Below are 24,221 nucleotides of genomic sequence, written 5' to 3' on the forward strand. Positions count from 1 at the left end.
CACCTCGAAACGAGAGAGTTTATAGGTGGATATTGGTTAGAGCCAAGGCGGTTCGCGGAGGTCTCTTTTACAATTGAGATACGACCAAGGACGAAAAGGTCACTGTTGAGATTTTTGTTTCTTAATTTTGGTAGTAGTTGACATTTTCAATTACTAAATTAAATTCCTTTTACATAACTAGTAGATTCTCTCAGATCATATATAATAATTTTTAATACATTAGATGTTAAGTTTTTATATATTTCGGTTTATAAAATTTTTTTTCCTAATCATTCACTAGTAAATTATGTTTAGTTCTAATAAATTACATATTTTGAAAATTTGTTATATTACATTTAGAGGGTGAATAACTAGCAAGAGAAAAAAAAAATATAATGAGAATGGTAAATGGCCAGTGTATAAATCAATCAATAAAAATATCAAAAGTCTTTTTTTTTTTAATTTAAATGTCTGGTTGCAAATAAGAAAGAAAAAAAAAAGTCAATAGATATGAAAAAAAAAAGTCAAATTCATGGATAATGATATAATAAGTCAGGAAAATAACTATGTAATTGTATAAACTATAAAGTATAAACTAATGAAAATGAAATCATGCATTAAACTTAAAATAATTGTGTCCCAACAGTCATATATAAATTTCTGGAAATTAATTTACAGACACAAATATTATTAGACATCATCAACTATATTAGTGGGCCATGAATGAAAGTCAAGCCTGTTAATAGCTATTGCCATACAAGCCCATAATAGTTTTTTTTTGGCAAAATACAAGCCCATAATAGTTTATGGTTCAATATTTCAATATATTTCCCTGGGCCCATATAGATGCCTAGCCCAAAAAAATTCTTTTTTTCTTTTTCACATCTGCTCTGTTCCTACTTCCTACTACAATCTGATTACAAATCAAACTTATGTTCGGATCAAGTTAAACAACATATACGTTTACATCCATAAATTTTGAACTAATCATAGTCAAGTAAACTGATATTTCACTTTGGAAAAATATATGCAACCTCCACAGCTCCACTATACATAATGAGTAGGAGTGTATGGACTATGGACTATATAGATCACACAAAACAAAACAAGGCTTTCTTCTCTTCGGTCCACTCAACCTTCACTAGTTCCCCACAAAGGACTATCTTCGCCGCCTACAACCACAAGCCAAACTAGGTAACTTCAAAAATCTAGGTAACTGAATATAAAATCTTTATTGAAAGTTTATCTAGTTTCTTCTTCTTTTGGAAAACCGTTAAGGAAAACATAAGAATGCAATATTTTGTTTAATAATAATAATATAAGGTATCTATTTGTCCTCGTGGGATAGGGAGGAGTGTGGAATTTTAAAGGAAAAGTCAACAAGTCAACGATGAACAGAGAAGGATGAGGAAGAAGACAAAGTCCAATAGGGCGTACCCACCAAAAGGTCCAAGCAGAAAGAGAAAGAGAGAGGAAAGAGCTAAAAAAACTCACTTGTTTGCATTTCAACTTAAGCTAGTTTCATTATTCTCACAAAGACTTTTCTCAAAAGAGAACAAAAGGTTAGGCTTTTGATTATTATTAGCCAGCTCAATCTATCTTTCCTCTCTGGGAATTTTTCGTTTTCGCTCCATTTTGTACGCCTTAGAACTGGGTTTGTGTTTACACTCATAAAGGTCTCATCTTTTTTTTTTTCTTCTGCTCTTCAAATCGAAGATTATAGAGCCGAGTGAGTGATTGGTTTCTTGAGTCTTGATGGGAGGTTGTTTCAGCAATCGGATCAAAACAGATATTGCTTCAAGTACATGTGAGTCCTTGGTCAATTTCATGTCTTTATTGTTTATTCAATTTAAAAGAAGGTGATTGATATATCTTGTGTGTGTTTCCTTTCACACTTGCTTAGTCTTGATTGAAGTAGATTTTTTTCTTTTCTTTTAGATTTAATGAAGTTCTTGTTCATAATTGAAGATAAATATGTTGCCATTATTAGTAAGAAGAAGAGTTGAATCTATGGGAATTGCAGTGTCGGCTAAGTGGAATTGACTGTCACTTTATTCTCTCTAAAAAGGTTGTCTTTTTGGAATCTAAACCATGGATTTGAGCTTTTTTTAGATTGGGAGACCTCTAAAAGGCTAATATCACCTTTCATCAACCTTTCTTTCTAGATTTAGAATCTAAATGCAATGGCTTGTGAGTGTTTTCTTTTGTTGTGTTTGAATGTTCTGAAAGAAGTATTTTTGTAGGGCTAAGTTCGAAATTCTTGAGTAGAGATGGGAGCAAGGGATCGTCGAATACTTCCTTCTCTCATATGTCTCGAACAGAAGGCGAGATTTTGCAAAATGCTAACCTGAAGAACTATAGCCTCAGTGAACTAAAATCTGCAACTAGGAATTTCAGGCCTGACAGTGTAGTTGGTGAAGGTGGATTTGGTTGTGTTTTCAAAGGCTGGATTGATGAGGCTTCCTTAGCTCCCTCTAAACCGGGGACCGGGATTGTTATTGCTGTGAAAAGACTTAACCAAGAAGGGCTTCAAGGTCACCGAGAATGGCTGGTTAGTTACATTTCTCAAGTTATACCTTTCTGTTATCTGACAAGCCCCCATTTCAAGATTGTTGAAGAACTTTGTCTTCTGCTTTTTTTTTAAACTATGAACAACAGGCTGAGATCAATTACTTAGGTAAGCTGGATCATCCTAACCTTGTGAAACTGATTGGATACTGCTTGGAAGAGGAGCACAGGCTTCTTGTTTACGAGTTTATGACTCGTGGTAGTCTTGAGAATCACTTATTCAGAAGTAAGTTGAAATATTTTCAAAGAGAAAGAAGCTCATGGAAGAACTACTTATGCACAATGATTAAGCTTTCTTTCTTTTCTCAAAACAGGAGGAACATTCTATCAGCCACTTCCATGGAACACGCGGGTTAGAATGGCTCAGGGTGCAGCTAGAGGACTTGCTTTTCTTCACAATGCTCAACCGCAAGTTATATACCGAGACTTCAAAGCATCAAACATCTTGCTAGATGCGGTATGACATATGATTGACGCTTTGTGTAGCTTTGGTTTTGGATGCAACTAGAGAAGTTTATCTTTACTGTATCTGTGTAATCTGCAGAACTACAATGCAAAGCTTTCGGATTTCGGTTTGGCAAGAGATGGTCCAATGGGTGATAATAGTCATGTCTCTACCAGAATCATGGGAACTCAGGGATACGCTGCTCCAGAGTATCTAGCTACAGGTATATTTGAGTATTCTCTGCCACTGTGATCAATGAAGAGAACTTCGATTCTGATGTTTCTGTCAAATTTTGAAAGGTCATTTATCGGCAAAGAGCGATGTGTACAGTTTCGGGGTTGTGTTGCTGGAGTTGTTGTCAGGAAGAAGAGCAATCGACAAGAACCAACCAGTAGGAGAACACAATCTAGTGGATTGGGCAAAACCTTACTTACTAAACAAAAGAAGACTTCTCCGAGTGATGGATCCTCGTCTCCAAGGTCAATACTCGCTTACTCGAGCTTCGAAAATTGCAGGTCTTGCACTCGAGTGCTTATGCATAGATGCCAAGAGCAGACCGACCATGACCGAAATCGTCAAGAAACTGGAAGAACATCAAATCCAAAAGGAGGTACCAAAAGAGCAGCGAAATCCTCAAATCAGCATTGACAACAACAGCAACAACATTGAAATCAACAGCAGCAAAAAATCTCAACAAGCTGTGAATTATCCTAGGCCTTCGATTATGATATAAACAAGGTGTGATTTTTACCGGGGTTTAGTGATGTATAGACTATTTGCCATCTATCTGTTTAGGTATTACCCCGCTTGGTAGTAACATCTCTTCTTTGTTATCCCAATTTCCTGGCAATGTAAGGGAGAGAACGAAACTTGGTAATTGTAAACTTAGATTCTCTTACAACGTTCAGATGTTATCACATACAAAATGTCATCGGAAAAAGAAAAACCACAAAAAAAAAGACCCAAGAGGTGAGGTGAGATCCACAGGAGACAAGCAATATATTGATCATCGTCCTAACAAAGCAACACGATCAGACTGTACAGCTTGAGTAAGGTTGATGTCGAAAAGCTCGCAACGGATAGGCATTTCAATCTCATAGAAAGGATTCTTCAAGACATAGTCAGTGTAGAGCTCATAAATGTATCTAAGGAGGCTCTCCATGTGAGGAGTACCAGGTTCACAAACAACAAAGAACTTAGTTCCTAAAAAAAGCAGAATCAACAATCAACATACAAGACAAAGAAATTGTGATGATGAAGATATCTTGCAAGTGGCGATGGATATTAATTACCAGGGAGAGACTGGAAACAATGTAAATCAAAAGTGTCGGCTTCAAGAAGCTCAATGCCAGTACAGCCATTAACAGGTGAAAGCTGCTGAGAAATGGCGTGCATTGAATGCCATAAACTAGCTACTCTCAAGCTATCATTCGTATCCATTCTTCCCTTTGTTCCACAATCCTGAATTTTCCCAAAATCCACCAAATACACACAGAACAGATCAAAAATCAAATCCAAACACAGTCTATGACTTAGTATTCGTCAATTTCAGATTTCGATCTCCAATTGAAGCAAATTTATTTTCTTAAATTGTTTCCGGCGAAGCAAATCAAAGCTAAAAAAATAGTCCAATTCTTTAGCAGAGCTAATCACAAACCCTAGAGTAATAGCTAAATCAGTGCATCTTCTAAACCTAGTGATGTCCAATTTTGGTCTCTCCCTACAACAAACTCGATGAATCAGGCGCAACTAAACATCAAATGAGTTCGGCGTAAGCTTCTATACATACAACTATGAGATCGTACCTTGTAGAATATCAAACCACCAGATTTGTTGATTATGTACAGACTGTAAATCGCTGCCATTTTTCTCCGATAAGCTTCAACGATCCTCCAACCCGAGAAACCGACGAAGACGATGAAGAAAGAAACAAACAGTACAGTCAGATCTTAATTAAGAAAAATCAAAATCATTAATCCGTGAAACGACATCGTTTCATATCAATGGTTTCTCCTCGAGCCACGTCGCCTATTTATAACAAACGACGTCGTCATGTGAAAGAACTAGCGTCTCTTAAAGCGCCACGTGAGCTATTGGTTCAAAAGTCTTCACCAAAACGGTGTCGGTTTCAATAACTTTTGTTCACCAACTACCAAAACAACGTTCTGAAGAAAAAAGTATAAAGCAGAGAAGAGAAGAGAGTAAAGGGAAGAAGAAGACAAGTAGAGAGAGTAACTAAAAATGGCGGTGACGGAAGAAGAGAAACGAAACTCGACGGTTGAGATCTCCGGGTTACGTTTCACGTATCCTGGAATCGACGGTCATCCGCCTCCGGGATCGAAACCACTTATACAAGATTTCTCAATCACGCTCAATTCCAGCGATCGCTGTCTCCTCGTCGGATCTAATGGCGCCGGTAAATCACGATTTGTTTTCTTTTTTTTTGTCTCTATTGAGCTTCAAATGTGTGTGTATTTGGATCTGAATTTGTTGGAATCGGTGATTGGGGTATTCAGGGAAAACGACGATTCTGAAGATATTGGGAGGGAAACATATGGTGGAGCCTCACATGGTTAGGGTTCTGGGTCGCTCCGCGTTTCACGATACCGGATTGACATCTTCTGGTGATCTTTGTTATCTCGGTGGCGAGGTTCGTGATGAATTTTTTCAATATCTTTGTTATTTTCTGTGTATGTGATTGAATGAAAAATTTTAGTGTGAATCCTGAGTTCTGATTTCGGAAGTTAAATTTTGTAATTTGGATTGTTCAATTCCAGCTTTTGTAGAGCCTAAGAATCAAGAACTAGTTGTTTCCCTTAGTTCAATTTGTATGTTTTTAATGTACGTACTCTGGTCTCTGGTACTCATGTCCTTATTGTTCACTGAGAACATTGTTTTCCTCTCTTTGTTTCCAGTGGAGGCGTGATGTTGCATTTGCAGGATTTGAGGTTCCGATTCAAATGGACATTTCAGCGGAGAAAATGATATTTGGGGTGGCTGGTATTGATCCGAAGAGAAGAGATGAGTTGATCAAGGTGAGTATTTGCCATCATCTTGACTCATTTGTTCTTTGTGAATTCCAACTTTAACATGAAATCAGCTAAAGTATGGTTTGAGCTTCGATCTTTTTCACATACCCAACACTTAAGCGTCAGAAGTATCATTACTCTATATTTTGTAATGTGGAATGAAGTTACTTGCTTTTACATCAAATGCATGTGATGCTCTAACTTTCGGTTTGTTCTAATTGACTGTTGGTTAGGTGTTGGATATTGATATGTCATGGAGATTGCACAAGGTATCTGATGGCCAAAGAAGACGTGTCCAGATTTGTATGGGACTCCTCAAGCCATTTAAGGTAAATCTAAACTTTGTCTCCAAACGTACTTAGTTTAGAAGAAGAAACGGTCTGATGGTTTTGAATGGACTAATATCATATTTAGATCTGATTATCAAACATTTTTAATAACAGTTTATCTGAATCTAATTTTTTTGAATTATGTATAGGTTCTCCTATTAGATGAAATAACTGTTGACCTTGACGTTCTCGCAAGAGCCAACCTTTTGCAATTTCTAAGAAAGGAATGTGAAGAACGAGGAGCAACCATAATCTATGCGACTCATATATTTGATGGACTAGAGGATTGGCCAACACACATTGTAATATAACCACACCGTCTCTTTTTCTCTGTTTTCTCTGTTTTTTAGCTCCTCTGCTACAGAATAACAAACCCATTAACATTATAATCTGCCATTGTAGGTGTATGTAGCTAACGGGAAATTGCAGTTAGCATTGCCAATGGAGAAAGTGAAGGAGACAAGCAAGAAGTCACTGATGAGAACAGTTGAGAGTTGGCTCAGGAAAGAAAGAGATGAAGAGAGGAAGAGAAGAAAAGAGAGAAAAGCAAATGGGCTTCCGGAGTTTGAATCACGGGCTGAAGAAAGCCGTGTAACGGGTGATCCAGCGCGAATGCTTAACAATGGATGGGCAGCTGGGAGACTTCACTCTACGGTTAAAGGCGGTGAGGATAATTTCGTCTTAAGCTCAAACAGAGTTCTAAGATAAGTTATGCAAGGGAAAGGCAGACTCCATTGGAGCAAAAGGGAATAATCAATTTTTTATGTTTTTGTTTTTGTTTTTAACCACGAATGATATTTGCTTCTTCTTTTACTGTATAACCTATTGGGTTCTCTGGAATATGAATTTATATTATTTTTATAATTATGTTTTAATGTTGTAATGGGAGTGATCAATATAGGGAAAGACGTCCTATTTATCCCTCAAAACTACCATATCGTACCGAATGTCCCTGGAACTTTGACCTCCTAATAGAACCCTTTCCATCTTATATCTTCTTTCTATTTTCTCCCGAATTAATACTTCTATGTCTATTTCCCCAATTAAATTAACCTTCTCAGCTATTTCCCCATCGACATCGATTAACACGGTTTACTGTTTTAGTTAACCGACAGACAATTCTTATTAACCAAAATAACCAAATTAAACCATTATTAACCAATTGACAACCCGATTACAACCCGATTACAACCCGATTAGATCACTTAACCTAAAAAACCCAAAAATCCCCAAATCGTTTTTTCCCTTTCCATCGACGAACCCTAGATCCCTAAATTGATTCTTCTTTCTTCGAATCGTTTTGTTATCTCTTGCTCTTGGCTCTTGGGATGGCGTTAGTCCCCGTTGTTAATCCACCTATTGGAGTGGAGTTCGACGAGGAAGGCGAGGATCGAGATGAATTTCACATCGATAAGCTTGCGACAGATTTTACAGAAACGGAGGAATCGATTCGTCATAACGTGTATCCAGAGAGTGACGACGAGTCTGAGGGTAATGGTCGTGGTGGTGCCGCGCGTGGGGGGACACCGATCGTTCGTGGCGATGGTATAATGTATAAAGGGCAGAGATTCTACAATGGAATCGCGTTTAAGGAGTGTGTGACTGACTATGCACTGGCAACAGGTTGTAATCTGAAGCAATACAGGTACGATAGAGATAGAATCGGGTTTAGGTGTGTTGGTGCTAAGGGAAAATGTCAATGGAAAGTTTATGCTGCGTCTCTTCATAATGAGTCGATGTGGAGGATTACGAAGTACACGAACACCCATGTTTGTGTGCCTAATGGAGAATGTGAGATGTTTAAGGTCCCAGTCATAGCTAGGTTATTTCTTGATAAGATTAGAGAAGAACCAGATTATTACATGCCTTTAAAGATGGAACAGACCATAATGGAGAAGTGGAAGATATCAGCTACGAGAGGTCAATGTCAAGCTGCTAGGAGAAAGGCATTGGCATGGATAGCGAGTGAATATGACACTCAATTTGAACGTCTTCGAGACTATGGAGCTGAGATATTGGAAGCAAATCAAGGGTCTGTGGTAGAGATTGATACGGTGAAGAATGACGCTGGTCATGATGTGTTTAAGCGATTCTATGTCTGCTTTGATGTTCTTAGGAAAACATGGAAAAAAACCTGCAGGCCACTAATTGGGGTTGATGGTTGCTTCTTGAAGGAAAAGATTAAGGGTCAGTTGTTGGTGGCTTTAGGAAGAGATGCAGACAATGCTATCTATCCAATAGCATGGAGTGTTGTTCAGGTTGAGAACACAGATAATTGGAGCTGGTTTGTGAATAGGCTGAAGATAGACTTGGAGTTAGGTGATGGAGATGGTTACATTATGGTTTCTGATCGCCAAAAGGTTTTTTTTTTTTGTTATGTTTTATGCTTTGTGTGATTTGGATCAGTTTCTAATGAATTTAACTTTGTTTCAGGGATTGATTAAGGCTGTTGAGTTAGAATTACCAAAGATTGAGCATCGTAAATGTGTTAGGCACATTTATGGTAACCTAAAGAAGACTCATCCAGACAAGAAGCAATTGAAGAAACTGCTTTGGGATCTAGCTTGGAGCTACAACACTAGAGATTACGAAGAGAGATTGGAGAGGATTCACGCATATGATAGCAAGGTCTATGAAGATGTCATGAAGACTAAACCAAAGACATGGTGTAGGGCATTCCACAAGATTGGCAGCTATTGTGAGGATGTTGAAAACAACTCAGTGGAGTCTTTCAACAATACAATCAACAAGGCGAGAGAGAAACCATTTGTGGCTATGTTGGAGACTGTTAGAAGGCTTGCCATGGTTCGAATTGCTAAACGGTCTGCTATTTCTTATTCACATGAAGGTTAGTAAGACTACACTCTTATTCTTATTCATTTATATGTTTTATTCTAATTCATTTATATGTACTCTATATGGTCGGATGTGGCAGGATTATGCACTCCTTATGTGACCCGTTTCCTTGCTGATGAGCATAAGGCAGCTTCTACATGCTTTGTATCTCCCAGCACAAATGGAGCGTATGAAGTTTACTTGGGATACGATAAACACCGAGTTTGTTTAAATGCCAGAACTTGTACCTGCATGAAGTTTCAGATTTGTGGAATCCCATGCGAACATGCTTACGGACTGATGATCAAGAAGACATTGGTAGCTGAAGACTATGTGTGTGAATGGTTCAGAACTGCTAAGTGGAGACAGAACTACACAGACGGGCTTGTTCCACAAAGAGGTCCACGCTTTTGGCCTTCCACTGGGGGTGAGAATGTGTATCCACCTCCAAAGCCGGACGATGAGAAGATCGACAAGAAGAGGAAGAAAGGTGTTAATGAGTCACCTACCAAGAAGCAACCAAAGCAAAAGAAAAGAATCATGCATTGTGGGATTTGTGGTGCAGCTGATCATAACTGTAGGTACCACCAGAAGAAGAAGAATAAGAAGAATACAACACAAGTGGAATCTTCTCAAGGTTGTCTCACTCAAGAGAAATAATGTGGGATGGAGGATTAGCATAAGTAGGACTGTTTTTTTTTTGGTTTTATGACCTGTTTCAGAACATATCTTGTTTTGCCTTAGTATGGTCAAGTCCAATCTTTTGAACCTTATTATTAACTATGTAAGGATGTACTCTTCCCTTTTGAACATGAATGTATTTTGAAACAAGATAACATCATCTCTTAAAAACATTTTGTCTCATACAAAACAAACATAGAAAACAACATACAATGTCATCATATTAGCTTAACTAGACCAAATATGATCATACAACCTAATACTAAAACAATTATCATCCTATTCATCCTAAATTTAAATTCAGCTTTTACATCTTCAATCCTCTCAAATATCTCTTTCTCAAGCTCCATTTGCATCTTCTTCTCAACTTTCATTGTCTCTGATATGAACTCTTTCATTGCCTCCACCTCATCCAACAAAGCCTCATCGACCCACTTGAAAACGTGATTGTCATTCATAAGCTACACCATGGACAATTCATTTGGTTATCGTTTAGAACCTTATCAATATTCATAAGCCAAATAATAAGTTCTACTTCGTATTACCTTATTTCCAGTTGCATACACACAACGAAAGTATCGTCGATTTGGGTTATGGTCGGATTTTGACATTTTGGCCACAATTGCTTCTCCACACCAGCATCTCTTAGGTACACCAACAACTCTACCTCTTTCGCGGACATTTGTCGACCTACTCGAAGACCCAGAAATATTACTCATGATTTTGAGAGAAAAAGACAGAAATTTGGATCTTTTCAATTTAGATTTTTAGGGTTCTTAGTGGAGTAAGAATTTGGGGGTTTTCGTTTTAAAAGAAAGAAGAAGAAGTAATCGGGTCGGGTTCTAAATGTTACCCGGTTATAAATTGCTTCCAGACCGGTTTAAGATGGATTTCTATCGGGTTTACTAACAAAACCGTGTAAACCCAGACGGATGGGGAAATAGACATAGAAGTATTAATTCGGGGGGAAATAGAAAGAGGATATAAGATGGAAGGGGTTCTATTAGGAGGTCAAAGTTCCAGAGACATTCGGTACGATATGGTAGTTTTGAGGGGTAAATAGGACGTCTTTCCTCAATATAGGCAGTGCGGTGCCAGCATTTCTAGGGGCTTAAAGGCAAGTTTTAAAATGTAATTATTTTTTTAATGATAATTAACACATATATATATATAATAAAGAGGTCTAAAACAACAATTCTATGTCTAAAACATCTTAAATTTTGTATTTTTTTTTTCATATAGAAGCATTTTCTGAATTTTTCTTACAATTTCAGAACCTAAATATTAGTTAATATCTATATAACAGGAAAACATAACAAGAATCAGTCTTTATATATGTTATAAACAAAATCAAAATCTAACAAGTTAAGCATCAACTTTTACACCACTATAAACATGAAAAATAAATTATAATATACAAATACATGAAGACGTCGTAGAAATACATTTGAGATAACAAAAATAGTTAGGATTCTTAGAGGTTAAATAAATAAATATAAGAAAAAAAAAGGTTTGTGTTGACATAAGAATTTGGTTTTGAACTCAAGTAGATAACATAAATGAAAATATTTTTGAACCATTAGATCAAAATTTTATATATTATTTGGGGGCATGTGGCTGATGTCTTTTTTGTTACACTATAGGCACGGCCCTGAATATAGAAAGAAGACTCGAGAGACTGTAGATGTTCATCTGTATTACAGTGTTTTAGCTGATTTTTGTTCCTCAAATGTTTCGTTCCTGAAGAACATACCAAGTTATATAATTTACATCAAGAGAAGTGACTATCTAACCTGAAACGAAATCAAAAATCTATATTCTCTTCACTTAATATGTTATTACATCTTTGTTTTCATATTTGCTCATGAGTCGTAGCAACATTTCGTATCATAATAATCAGTATCTTTCTTCGTTTAAAAAAAAAAGAAAAAGATTTGCCCAAACAAACAGATAAGAAAGAAGTCTCACAGTTGAAGTCATCTATAATTTTCTTATGTTCGTCCATTGTTTTTGTTCTGTTGTGCCGAAAAAAATGATGCTCCTACGCTGGAGATAAAATTAGGATTTATGCCTCTCCACCATCTTTAATCTTTTCTATCTTATTTTGTTCTTTTTGCAAAAAGCATCCCATTGATTTCGTCTTTTATTTTTTTAACATTCATTTAGGTAGACCGACCAAATGGACAGCCCACCATATTACATATTCTCTATTACTTCGTTTTTTTTACATTTTCGTTTTTTTTACATTTTCAGTCTTGTTTTTTTTTTTTTTACTATATCTTATCATCGCAACTGGTTGTGAATTAGTGTCTGGCTGCTTAAAGGAAACTGAAAACCATAAAGAAAAAAAAAACACATCTGAAATATTATTCGGATTCATATTGTTGGCCACAGTTGAGAATTGAGATGAAGATTAATCGATCTCGACCAGCCACATACAACCACCCGCACTATTTTTTGGTACAATTTGTGATTCTCACGCAATAGACAATGACGCCAAAATAGGCCGATCGTGATTTTGTGATTCGTAAAATACTATGCAAGAGACTATGCAGTTTACATTTGCACAAGATAAGGTTCTTTCAAATCTTATTCAATATCTTACATTACCTTTTTCATATATGTTTTCTCTAATAAATTTGTGATCGCAGGTTGGCACATGATGATAGTGTAATGCATTTACATCACATCACATGAATTCTATTCTCCTTCGTACATCACCTCTCACGTAAGTACACACTAATATACGTATGGTACACCGTATATCACGGAACTCTGGACCGTATAATTCTGTAGATTCCGTGCGTATATGTTTGACTGATCTCAGTGTATAGCGACGTTATATATAAGAATATATGATACTGCGTCCATCGATTAAACTCGACTTTTAGGAACGGTGTTTATATATATACATATATGGATGATACTCAAATTCAAAACAAGCATGAATGTTTGATTTATTTTCAAAACCTTCTCAAAATTTTAAATACAAACGTAGTCCGAACAAGTTATTTGTCTTGCATTAACGTTTTGCTTGTTTTGTGAACTACCCACCAGGCCACCACATGTATAGTAAAATTTAATTAACGTAACAAAGTAGCCAATTATTTATTTATATAAATCGAAGATCCATGCTTCTTCATAATATATATACTTTAATACAATCAGAACGTAAAAGAGAGCTGCGGGCTACATTTATCTTTATCCCAACCCTTTCTTTTTGCAGCCGCTTCAGCGCCTCTACATACCAAACAAGACACAACACACCAAAGAAAAAACAACAACACAACCTCCTAATCTTTAAAATAAAAGCCTAACTTCCAAACCAAGCAATCCCAATACTTTCCCTGAGAAAATAAGGGAAAAATGGTAAAACCCCAATTTCAAATCGTAAACTAAATCAAAGACACGTAAATATATATATATATATATATATATATATGATTAAAAAGAAAAAAGCTTCAGTATCTTCCGCGAGGTGAATCTTTTTATTTTCGAGAAATCAGACGCGGAAATTCTTGCCAGAGTAAGTCTGACCAAATTGCCAGTTGCTCGGAGCAATGTTGTTGGAGGTGGAGCTTCGGCCATCGGAGGTTTTGACTCGGAAAGAAAGAGACTGGCCGACAAGAACAGCGTTGGATTGCCAGTTTTGTCCCCAGTTCCGGCTCAGATCTAACCACTGTGTGTTGGTTCCTTTCACGCTCACCTTCCTGACGTCTCCAGCTCCGGCTACGTTAGTAACAAGCACCAAGTTGAAGAACTTGAACCCGTTGATTGTGAATCTTATACCTCCCTTCTTCCTACATGGAATCCTGCAACACCCAACAAAATAATATATACTATTTAGTAAGTCACATATGAAAAATGTATTACTTATAACAACAACAACAAAAATGCGAAAATTTAATTTAGAAAACTAATGAACTATACTAGTATTAGTCTATTAGATTAGACCATTTGAATATTTTAATTAGTTTTACGTGACTTCATGGGAGGAAGTGAATTTATTATAGTATGTTTTGACCCGACTCCGTTTTGGGTTACGTTGATGAGCCGGCAAATGTATGGGGTGGAGTGAGGAAGTGTCGGTCCTTTGATCTTGGCTGAGTTTCAAGGCAAAATCACTTTAAAGAAATTTTTTTACCCGAATCTTAATAACCAACCCCGGTTAAAAGGGTGTATTGGTAATTTGAGATTGAAAAGTTAGGTTAGGTTCGTTGGTTTTAAATGTTGTGGCGTTAAAGAGACTAAAAGACAGAAAAGGTAATTGCATTCACTCAACTAAAACCTACTGTTAATAGAAAGAAAAAATAAACTTTTTCATGTTTGGTTCCCGAGAAAAAAATAAAAGAAAAAGGAAGCAACTTTCTCGGGAAATCAAAGTGGAATAAAGAATAGAGTGAACGTGCGAGAAGGCTCTGAAAATCTTCAGGCTCACAGATTCTTAGATTTGGGATCCTCCTTATAACTATCTTTGACTGAGCAACATTAGGTGGTTTCATAGGATCGGTCTCGAAATAATAAGTGTTTTCTAAGTTAGGCGTTAAAAAGGTTAAAACAGAGTATATGGGGAAAAAAACAGAGACATAAACAGAGAGTGTAAAGAGAAACTTAGGGAAAACAGAGTATAGAGAGAGAGAGAGAGATGAAGTTACCTGCGGTAAGAGACGGGGACGATACCAGCCTTATACTTAGCGATGGAAAGAAACATAGGCATAGCGAGATCAAAGTGCTCACGAGGAGGGTTACACCAACCACCATTGTCGCTAGCTTGAGCGAAGTTTGGAGGGCAGAAATTAGTGGCGGTGATAAGGATTGATGGGTTTCCGGGAAGGCACCATCCTGGATCATTGACACACTTGAGCTCAAAGCAAGAGCCACAGCTTAATCCATTGTTGAATAAAGCAGTGCTTAAAGCCGCCGTGTTCACACCGTAACCTTGGCTATACAAATTCCCATACCCACACGCACCTCCTGCAATATCGTTTTTATTATTATTCAGTGAATAGTGTGGTAACATTTATGGGTTAAAGAACGTAACTTTTATAGTGATATATTGCATTTTGGAGATCTTTGTTTTAAAGTAAGACAAATAAGCTCTGATTCAAAACAGAGGATGTGTGAGAGAGAGAGAGAGAGTGTACCCATAGTGCCAGAAGCATCAGCACCACCGTAGAAGGTGGCGTGAGCGTTGACCCAGGGACCACCGTTGTAAACTCCGGGGATTTTGGCGTTCACTGTCAAGGCAGTAACCACCATAACCGCCATTAATGTTAGTACTTTAGCCGCCATTATCTTTAGTACGGAGAAAAGTTTGGTTGTGGAAGAGAGAGAGAGAGAGACAGAAGAAAAGAGAAGAACTGTGAGATGGAGAGGGGAGCTAGGAAGGCTACTTATGGAGGGAGAGTGTGGGGGGGAAGCCTTTGTAAACAACTTTACGGCTTTATTTTATTATTCTTTCTAATTTCAACTATTCTTTTTAATACATAAAACACTTTGACTGTAATTTATAAAGTAAAAAAACAAAAACAATTGTGTAATTTACTCAATTTCCCCCTCTTGGAAGTTGGATCTAATATATAATTCTATTATATTCCACCGAAGTCGCGAGAATACATATCAAAATGTTTTTTTTTTTAACATCTCATATCAAAATATTCAACCACGAATTGAATATTTCGGGTTTATTTAACATTTTAATTTATTATTGTGTTTGCTCTAGTCAGTTTTGACTTATTTCTGTAATTTAGTTTTTGCTAATATGTTTGTTATTCCAAATTCGATTCTCAAAAGAATTAAAAAAAAAAAGAGTTTACGGAAAACTATGAACTAAGAAATGATAAATATCCAATCTTTTGGTAATTATTCTCCAAAAAGAATGCTAAAAAACAACTGAACACTTGTTTCTGACTTTCTGTAAAGCAATAAGGGCATTTCAAATAGTAAGTACTAATCACCAGAGTTACTCATATAAGTTAATATAATAATGAAAAAGAGGGGAGAAATAAGAAAACCGTTACTTCAATTTCTTGTGCAAGCAACGTTCCTCCCCATATATAAACAGCTGTCAACTTTTTAGTGGTTGTTATTAACAAAAAATAATTAATATATATCTATGATTAAAATAATAATATTTTTTTTAAGAAAGAAATCTTTACTCCGTTACTGCGCTAATGATGGTCTAAAAGATCTTGTCTAGACTTACTTTTTTTTTTTTTCTCAACAAAAGGGTTCATAATATATAATTATTGGCGTTTAGGTTACATAAGAGTTTTGGTTCTTAAGTCTATCAGCAAAGGTGAACGAATAATCATCCTAAAACAAAGGAAAAAGGGAAGAACAAAATTTACACCAAACAAATTATACATACAAGGGTAAAAAGTGATATAATCGGTCGGGTCTCTTGTTAAAAGTAAAAAACCATAGGCCTCTATCAGTCGGCCCAATTAAAGATGCGTCTTGGCCCAGTGAGGTAGTAACTTACACTTCTGGTAGCTTACGTGGCTTTGTTGATTAAACCACGCGCATGTGATGCGAGTTACAATTACACGTTGAAAAACTCGCGGCCGAAATTGAAGTCTTGGGGAATCGTAGCGCGTAGGGATGGGGCGGTCACACTGACTTTAACAAATAACTAACTAAACTTTAAAAAGTAACAATGTGACGAATTCGCAATTAACAAAACTTCTCGAATTTATAGAATGTTTTCTAATATTACAATCATATGAAATCGACATTCATTATTGTTTTCTACTCAACTTTTATAAAATACTCCACTATGTGAAATCAGATTTTTCTTTTTAATCATGTGTTAATATGACGAACCAGTGAAAATATAAGATACTAAAACCGTTAATTGGTATAAAAAGCAGGAAAATGTTTAAAAAAATGCAACATTGTTTGTTTATTCAATGTTAGTAGCTCAGTTAATAACTTTTTTGTTTTTCTTTTTTGTATATATAAGCCAAATAGATAGCAAACGCACGTGGACCTCACATGGGCACCTCATTCATTTTTTTTCTTTGGTCAAATTTTGCGAGTTGTGGCCAATTAGAAATCCCCACATGAACCAAAAAAAAACCCTCCGATCCGATCCAGTTCATATGCTTATATTTCACATAAATTTTGAAATTATTGAGTAGTTAGTTATATAGAACAAAAATAAAATGGTTACAAATACTATTTGATAACGGGAATGAAATCCTTTTCTTCCATCTAATATTTTACACACTAAAACGTTCTTATAGTATTATATACTACTAATTACTAATAAAGTATCATATGATAAGCTTTTTATATATATACATAAATGAGAGAGCGTCCGTAAAAGAACACCGAAAATACGGCATAACATTAAAACAGAACCATGCGTTGATGCAGTTGGGCCTCAACTGATTGCGGAGGGCCATCGTCACGTTTTACCACATACATACGTACCTCTATGCATATATAATTTCGTACGTACGCCATCTTTATGGAGTAAGAGACTACCACTACTATATACGTGGGTTAGAAAAACCACATGAATAAATGTGTGCCTTGATTTTTGGGGGGAAATGTGTGTGTGTTTTAATCGTCTGTCAAAAAAAAAAAAGACGTGCTTGTTCGAAATCTAATGTACAACTGATAACTGAAACTAATCTTTAAGACTAACAGTATCTCAACTCAACCTACGAGATTTGTAGAGTAGAACTTATAATCTATTTTATTAGTATATATTTACACTATGATAATTGTTTATAAAATATTCGACCATTATATCCATGTGGCTTCATTTATTGCGACTATTTTACAATTCTTTGAATCCTATAAATAATTGATATCAAGGTGCGTAGGCCATTTCCCTTAGGGCTACCGCATTTATAAACTAGTAGTATTTCCTAATACTACGTTACGTACACCATAAATGTTTTCACACTCTTGTTGGGGTTTTCTCGATTTTACATACTGTATTGTAGTATTTCTCTAATTAAATTGTTTACACATAAATCGTCTGTAATTGGACGTAATTAAACAAGAAGTCAACAACAGTCAGAGATTAATTTCAAGTAAAATTCCAAGACGCACATGTGATTGTTTCCAAGAATGTTCACCTAGAAGGCTAGAACTAATCATTTATGGCATTAGACGACAATTTATTGTAAAGTTTTACCACATGTGAGTTGTTTTTCTAATCGATGTTGTTAATTAAGTATTTATCAGTATGTTTACGTAAGTAATACTAGTAGCTTAATGAGAAATTAGTAACGATAAAATAATGCATGTGCAATGAATACTATTTGTTAGGGGAGTTTTAGAAGCAAACAAATCCTTAGATCTCACTTCGTCCGTACCACTTGACATAGAGAGCACTAACTTAGTGTTTCCCGATGTATAATCGAAACCGTCAAATTACTTCTTCTTGTCTTACTCATTCCTAGTTTGGGGTATACGTTTCAGTAATCATAAAAATATACAAATTGTAGATTCACTTTGGTTCTAGTTACAGTACATACATTCGTTGGTTTACTTTGTTATGTAGTATATAGTCATATAGATTCACTTTGAATTATCTTTTGTTCTGTCAATTAGCATAGCCGTCGTTCAAACTGCATGAATGAAATAAACTATCGAGTTTATATTAGTATAAGTTGATGATACATGTAAAATATCAAATTAATTAGCAACTAGTCGGTGACTGGTATTAATGGTAGAAAAACATAATGTAAGGAACATAGTAACATGAAAATATTCTTTAAAATGTGTGTGTTGCTTCACATTTAATTTTGATTGATACGCTCATCTTCTACGACGTACACTTTCAGCATTTGACTTTTTTTTTTTCCACCGCAACTAAAACTCTCGGTACAGTTTTGACTTTTTAAACAACGTTCGAATTCTTTGTTCAAAAAAAAAAACAAAAAAACAACGTTCGAATTCATTTTCTTTGTTATTTATCAACAAAAATATTACTATATTATGTCAACTTATCAATAGCTTGCAGGTAACTATGAATTAGATATACTAGATGTGGAAAAAGAGAAGCATCTCATCTGGTTCAATCATTAGCATGTAAGAGCGAGATTCGAGAGAGTATGTGCATAAAGTCATTGCAAATAGGAAGAAAGCGCAAAATGTTTTTGGTCAGCCATATTGGTGGGTGTTGAGATATATTTCCATATACTAAATATGTTTTTGTGTTTGCCAAAAAAAAAAAATGTTTTTGTAAGATAAAATCAACGGTCAATCTTATTTAGAAAACAAAATATCATTTGTTTTAAATTATTAAATAAACAAAAACCCGAAAGGTCCGAAACCAAAACTAATTGACAACAAGCTTAACCACTAATTAAGAAATTACATTTTAGGAGGTAATATAATACTTTCAATCTATAATGTGAATTCCATATGATTATATCTGACCTAGCTTAAACTTCAAGCCACACAAATTGGAAGTAACTAACAATTTTAAGATCTTGATATATCAAGTGGATACTTTTCTCAAGGCCTTCGAGTGTTGTTTCAGACATTAGATCGATCAAATTCAACATTGAAATTGTATTCACATGCCCTTTTTTTCATGTGCTCTACAGAACAAAAGCAAGTTTCCTATATTGACCGACAATAACACCATGATGTAAAACTGTATGAACCCTATAACTACGTACCATATTACCATGAGCTCAACTCTTAAAGCAGATCATAGCTCGAGCCACCATTGGCTGCGTCCATCAGCAAGTTTCCTTATTACCAAAAGAGCAAACTAATGTCTATGACTATGATTCATCGATTTCATATATATCTGAAGGCTTAGATGCAGAAACAAAAACTTTTCTATCAGCGCCAATGTTAAAATATGAGTGAAGATTAGTTACCTTACCTCTCTTGCAAACACAAGCTCTCTATCAGTTTCAGGTCTCTCCATATTTAGAGAATCTGAGTTTTGATGAATTCCCCGGGAACTATGTGATTTTAATTTCTTCAGATAATCTCTTTGAAAAGAATAAGATCGTCGCGGGGATGAGCTTCTTCTACTCGAACTTGGATTTCATCTCCCACTTGTTTTCCTTCTGACACCCACGCAGTTGCTTGAAAACCCACCTGGAAACATTTTACCCAGTGATTCAACTTCCTATAAACAGCTTCTTATGAGAAAATATTCTGGTGGTATTAAACAATTACCTCAACCAACAAAAGGGATGCAATCCGGTCTTTGACAAATCTCAAGATCAATGCGTTGTACTTTTTACCCTTTTCTTGTCTTCTGAGAAACTCTATTACCCAATAGCGGAGACCGCTGTTTGAGAGTTTTCTCACCGCTTTGCTTTGCATGTTTACGGATGCTGCTATACCTTCTAACTCACCAGCCGAGAAAGGAAAATTGTCACCTCCTCGAAGAAAAGCCTTAATCTGTAATTCAAACGACATGCTTGCAAAATTATTGAAGTGGTTAATGTTCAAATGAAGGATAAGGCAGAAATCACAATTCACAAGTACGTGTACTGAATTCACCTCATTGATAACCAAATAGATGGTAAAAAGGTCTACCTGGTAGTGTGCAGTAAGATCCATGTATCGACGAATGGGAGATGTGAACTGAACGTAACCAGGAATTCCAAGCACTCCATGTCGAACAGGACATCTAAAATTCATTTCTGCAGCACGCATTACTTTGACAAGGGATGACGAACGTACGGGTCCTTCTGGAAGATGCGCAAATGCAGATACATCAATATTTGACTGTGGCTGTCCTCTATATGGTAATGGAATATTATGCTGAGACCCAAACGTTGCTATAACTTCCCCACAAAGAATCATCATTTCAAAGACAAGTCTCATCGCTCGTTCTGCCTGATTTTCTACATAGAGATTTATCAAAGGTTCTGGATCCTCAGGATTCACCACTTTGATACGAGTTTCTAGTGTAGTTGTGTCTACTGCACCCTGTGTAAGCCCACAAAAAAAGCAGGTGTTACAACCAAAAAGCAGCATCGAGCAAGAACCTTAATGCTCAAAGAAGCCTCTACTGAAAATTTTAGAGAAGATAAAACTATTAGCAAAACTATCTTTTATATGATACGAGTTTAATAACAGACCGCAGAATACTCAAACCAACCTGTTCGCTGCGCCATTGAGAGCGAATGAAAGCTGCCTCAGACAGCAATCTCAGTTCAGCTTCTTCTTCTAGGTTCANTCGTGTACTGAATTCACCTCACTGATAACCAAATTAGATGGTAAAAAGGTCTACCTGGTAGTGTGCAGTAAGATCCATGTATCGACGAATGGGAGATGTGAACTGAACGTAACCAGGAATTCCAAGCACTCCATGTCGAACAGGACATCTAAAATTCATTTCTGCAGCACGCATTACTTTGACAAGGGATGACGAACGTACGGGTCCTTCTGGAAGATGCGCAAATGCAGATACATCAATATTTGACTGTGGCTGTCCTCTATATGGTAATGGAATATTATGCTGAGACCCAAACGTTGCTATAACTTCCCCACAAAGAATCATCATTTCAAAGACAAGTCTCATCGCTCGTTCTGCCTGATTTTCTACATAGAGATTTATCAAAGGTTCTGGATCCTCAGGATTCACCACTTTGATACGAGTTTCTAGTGTAGTTGTGTCTACTGCACCCTGCGTTAGCCCACGAAAAAGCAGGTGTTACAAACAAAAAGCAGCATCGAGCAAGAACCTTAATGCTCAAAGAAGCCTCTACTGAACTTTTCACGTTGAAATTTTTATAGAAGATAAAACCATTAGCAAAACTATGTTTTATATGATCCGAGTTTGATAACAGACCGCAGAAAACTCAAACCAACCTGTTCACTGCGCCATTGGGAGCGAATGAAAGCTGCCTCAGACAGCAATCTCAGTTCAGCTTCTTCTTCTAGGTTCAAGTGAAGCAGCTCCGAAGCACTTTCATATGTCAACATATAGGTCGGTCTGATGATAGAGTTATCTACTGAATATTCTGCAATACTGTAGCAGGGAGTTGTAAAGTACTTTTAAAGTTCACAGCACACGAAAGATTAGAACTAGAGAGAAGAGCAATGAATATTGAGTTACCAGCCATCAGGATGTAGGACAACGGACACAGAGACAGCATTGCAGTTTTCTCCCTGTCTTAAACTCATTCCTTCCATGGCAAGTTTCTCAGGAAACATCGGATAAGTAGCCGTAGGCAGAAAGACAGAAGTTCCCCTTCTCCTCGCTTCTCTGGAGCATATACTAACAAGTCAAGAGTGCCCAAAACATTTGCTCTTATAGTGATCAGAGACATCCATCGAACTTACCTGTCCACTTTACTCCCAGGTGTGACATATCTAGCAGGATCAGCAACATGTATCCAGATCTTTATTCGTCCATCCTGCAATCTCGTTGCACTGAGGGCATCATCAAGCTGCAGAAAAGAGAATACTCACATTTAAATGAGATAGCAAAAGACTTGATTTTCAAACCTAGACCTTGCAGAATAACTATTAGGAGACTTGAAAGCATTTACCTCATCAGCCTCATCAACATCAATTGCATAAACCTTCAAGTGTGTGAGATCAATCCTTCTGACCTAAAAAAAAGTCTGAGAAAGTAAGCATTTTGAACCTCAGAGAAAGATTGTGGCAAGAATTTACTAAAGCGCCACAAACACGAGTGTAAATATCTTCATATAATAAAAATATCCCAAATCAGGGCAAAATGCTCACCGCATCAATATCAGATGATTCTGAAAGAAGAACTTCCGCAGCTTCAGTGATAGCTTCTGAGTGGTGGGTTGGGAGATTCAGCTTAAGCAGATCAAGATTGACATGTACAGGAAAATATCCAATATCTATGAGAAGATTTAGTGCCGAGACCGATGTTTTCTGTAACCCCATGGATTTTAAGATCTGCCATGAATCAAAAACAAAGAAAACATATGATATCAAACAAAAATTGACAGCTCGCAACAACCAAACAGTTAAAAAACGAATAGAAGACATAATAAGAGAATATTCTTTCAACGATTTCGTTTCACATCCACATAGTAACAGCTGAAGAGATATTATCACAGAAGAAATCTATGGCTGACTCACCGTTCCGGCCAACTTCCGCTGGTCAGTGGTTGCCCATGCATCAATAGCATAAGCTTCAAGTGAGCCAATCTTATCTTGCAATTTATCATCAGCTAGCCATGAAGATTTGGGGGGCTTGGCGTGACTAGGCGCCTTCTTGGCAGACTTCAACAATTGAATAAACTCCTGAAACTCTTTCTCTTCTGCCTCCTTCACGCGTTGCCTTCGTAAAAGCTCTTCCACCTATCATCATCAGAGAAATGTCTTCAGGAAAAATCATGTCAAGCAATAGAAGAGTCCAAACTTGCCCAATCAAGTTCTCTTTGCATTAATCACATATCATCAAACCTAATAATAACATCACCCAACAAGCTATGTTCTCCAAGCACTGTTACAAATTCATTTACACTAAATTATTTCTTGATTTCACAGATTTGTTGAGTAAAATAGCGACAGAGATCACCTAACCTAAAAGCGAACACAGGCAAAAAATGCAGAAGAAATACCTGTTCAGTAGGCCGGGGGCTATATATTGATCGAGAACCTTTTGACTCTAAGACAGAAAAGTATATCTCGTCTTGTGATAGCAAAAAATGAGCACAATAGCTTTCAAGGGAATCTGAGCGACCATATATCATCTGCAAATTTAAAAGCATTATCAAACCACATGCTCAAACCATTATACTAACTTAAATATATAGTACCTCTGCTAACTCTTCTGGGGTCACAGGTTTGTTCTTCTCAAGTAACTCGATCCAAGCAAACTCAAGCAGTTGGGGATCCTGCATCGAAATAATAAGTAGAAGCTCATTCATAGATAACATGACAACTTTATCTTAGACTTGAAGTCCTAGAAAAACAATTCTAAAACCTTTACAATGTCAATACGTACCAAATTCTCCTGAGCCCTCTGGAGAAAATCAGTAAGTCCTGTATGGTCAAAATTATAAACACCCGGGACGATGTACGTAATTTGCTGGGGTTTGATGGAACAAGTAACACCATTCTGCACCATTAAAGTTTCTTAAGTCTAGCAATCTGCAAGCACTGCACCAAAACTATAGCATGAAAATGAGTACTAAAGTTTCGAGTGAAACCTGATCAAAGACCATCCAGTTCTTTTTGCCATCACGTCTATGAGAAACTGCCAACAATACCCTGTCTGCGTCCTTCTTAAACTCCAGAAGCAAACCCGCCTCTAGTTCCTGGTTTACTAGCTTATCTTCCAGAACCTCTCCATAGCTTGTTAATTTCACCCTACAGGTTCACCTAATTAAACAATGAACAACCCACTCCAACCAAAAACAAAGCACTAAA

General features: G+C 36.5%; 6 protein-coding genes across 9 annotated transcripts in view; 3 read left to right on the forward strand and 3 right to left on the reverse strand.

Annotated features, from left to right (window-relative positions):
* LOC104708920 (probable serine/threonine-protein kinase NAK) lies at positions 1,444-3,893 on the forward strand. Of its 2 annotated transcripts, XM_010425577.2 has the most exons (7): positions 1,444-1,541; positions 1,696-1,786; positions 2,223-2,530; positions 2,638-2,773; positions 2,862-3,004; positions 3,092-3,215; positions 3,292-3,893. In XM_010425577.2, the coding sequence occupies exons 2-7, from the start codon at positions 1,735-1,737 to the stop codon at positions 3,723-3,725; spliced, it is 1,197 nt and encodes a 398-aa protein (XP_010423879.1). In that variant the 5' UTR covers positions 1,444-1,541; positions 1,696-1,734; the 3' UTR covers positions 3,726-3,893. The 2 variants fall into 2 exon arrangements, with proteins under 2 accessions (XP_010423879.1, XP_010423878.1); XM_010425576.2 differs by lacking the exon at positions 1,444-1,541 and having other exon boundaries at positions 1,548-1,786.
* LOC104708919 (trafficking protein particle complex subunit 4-like) lies at positions 3,850-4,931 on the reverse strand. Its single transcript, XM_010425575.2, has 3 exons — positions 4,798-4,931; positions 4,285-4,453; positions 3,850-4,195 (listed from the first exon to the last, which is right to left on the reverse strand). Exons 1-3 carry the CDS (start codon positions 4,855-4,857, stop codon positions 3,999-4,001), a joined length of 426 nt encoding a protein of 141 aa, XP_010423877.1. The 5' UTR covers positions 4,858-4,931; the 3' UTR covers positions 3,850-3,998.
* Positions 5,167-7,225, forward strand: LOC104708921 (ABC transporter I family member 20). The gene is made up of 6 exons (XM_010425578.2): positions 5,167-5,408; positions 5,509-5,642; positions 5,908-6,027; positions 6,255-6,350; positions 6,500-6,652; positions 6,753-7,225. The coding sequence occupies exons 1-6, from the start codon at positions 5,234-5,236 to the stop codon at positions 7,056-7,058; spliced, it is 984 nt and encodes a 327-aa protein (XP_010423880.1). The 5' UTR covers positions 5,167-5,233; the 3' UTR covers positions 7,059-7,225.
* LOC104709987 lies at positions 7,537-9,868 on the forward strand. Its single transcript, XM_010426513.2, has 3 exons — positions 7,537-8,710; positions 8,784-9,198; positions 9,286-9,868. The coding sequence occupies exons 1-3, from the start codon at positions 7,679-7,681 to the stop codon at positions 9,843-9,845; spliced, it is 2,007 nt and encodes a 668-aa protein (XP_010424815.1). The 5' UTR covers positions 7,537-7,678; the 3' UTR covers positions 9,846-9,868.
* On the reverse strand, positions 12,964-15,242 carry LOC104708923 (expansin-A9-like). The gene is made up of 3 exons (XM_010425579.1): positions 15,011-15,242; positions 14,522-14,840; positions 12,964-13,678 (listed from the first exon to the last, which is right to left on the reverse strand). The coding sequence occupies exons 1-3, from the start codon at positions 15,156-15,158 to the stop codon at positions 13,369-13,371; spliced, it is 777 nt and encodes a 258-aa protein (XP_010423881.1). The 5' UTR covers positions 15,159-15,242; the 3' UTR covers positions 12,964-13,368.
* Positions 19,300-24,221, reverse strand: part of LOC104708924 (ribonuclease II, chloroplastic/mitochondrial) — a 6,337-nt gene continuing 1,415 nt past the window's right edge. Inside the window, exons 1-15 of one of the 3 annotated variants that reach the window (XM_019229041.1) lie at positions 24,002-24,177; positions 23,797-23,910; positions 23,609-23,686; positions 23,411-23,542; positions 22,926-23,147; positions 22,557-22,739; positions 22,358-22,420; positions 22,149-22,255; positions 21,922-22,071; positions 21,724-21,834; positions 20,962-21,010; positions 20,394-20,789; positions 20,028-20,255; positions 19,726-19,946; positions 19,300-19,588 (exon numbers count right to left, since the gene is read on the reverse strand). In XM_019229041.1, the coding sequence (XP_019084586.1) occupies positions 19,827-19,946; positions 20,028-20,255; positions 20,394-20,789; positions 20,962-21,010; positions 21,724-21,834; positions 21,922-22,071; positions 22,149-22,255; positions 22,358-22,420; positions 22,557-22,739; positions 22,926-23,147; positions 23,411-23,542; positions 23,609-23,686; positions 23,797-23,910; positions 24,002-24,016 (1,968 nt within the window). In that variant the 5' untranslated portion in view covers positions 24,017-24,177 and the 3' untranslated portion in view covers positions 19,300-19,588; positions 19,726-19,826. Of the gene's footprint in view, positions 19,589-19,725; positions 19,947-20,027; positions 20,256-20,393; positions 20,790-20,961; positions 21,011-21,093; positions 21,490-21,674; positions 21,835-21,921; positions 22,072-22,148; positions 22,256-22,357; positions 22,421-22,556; positions 22,740-22,925; positions 23,148-23,410; positions 23,543-23,608; positions 23,687-23,796; positions 23,911-24,001; positions 24,178-24,221 lie in introns of those variants that run through there. The other 2 variants (XM_019229042.1, XM_019229043.1) reach the window with 2 other exon arrangements.

This window comes from Camelina sativa, chromosome 8 (genome assembly GCF_000633955.1).
Source record: "Camelina sativa cultivar DH55 chromosome 8, Cs, whole genome shotgun sequence".
NCBI lineage: Eukaryota > Viridiplantae > Streptophyta > Magnoliopsida > Brassicales > Brassicaceae > Camelina > Camelina sativa.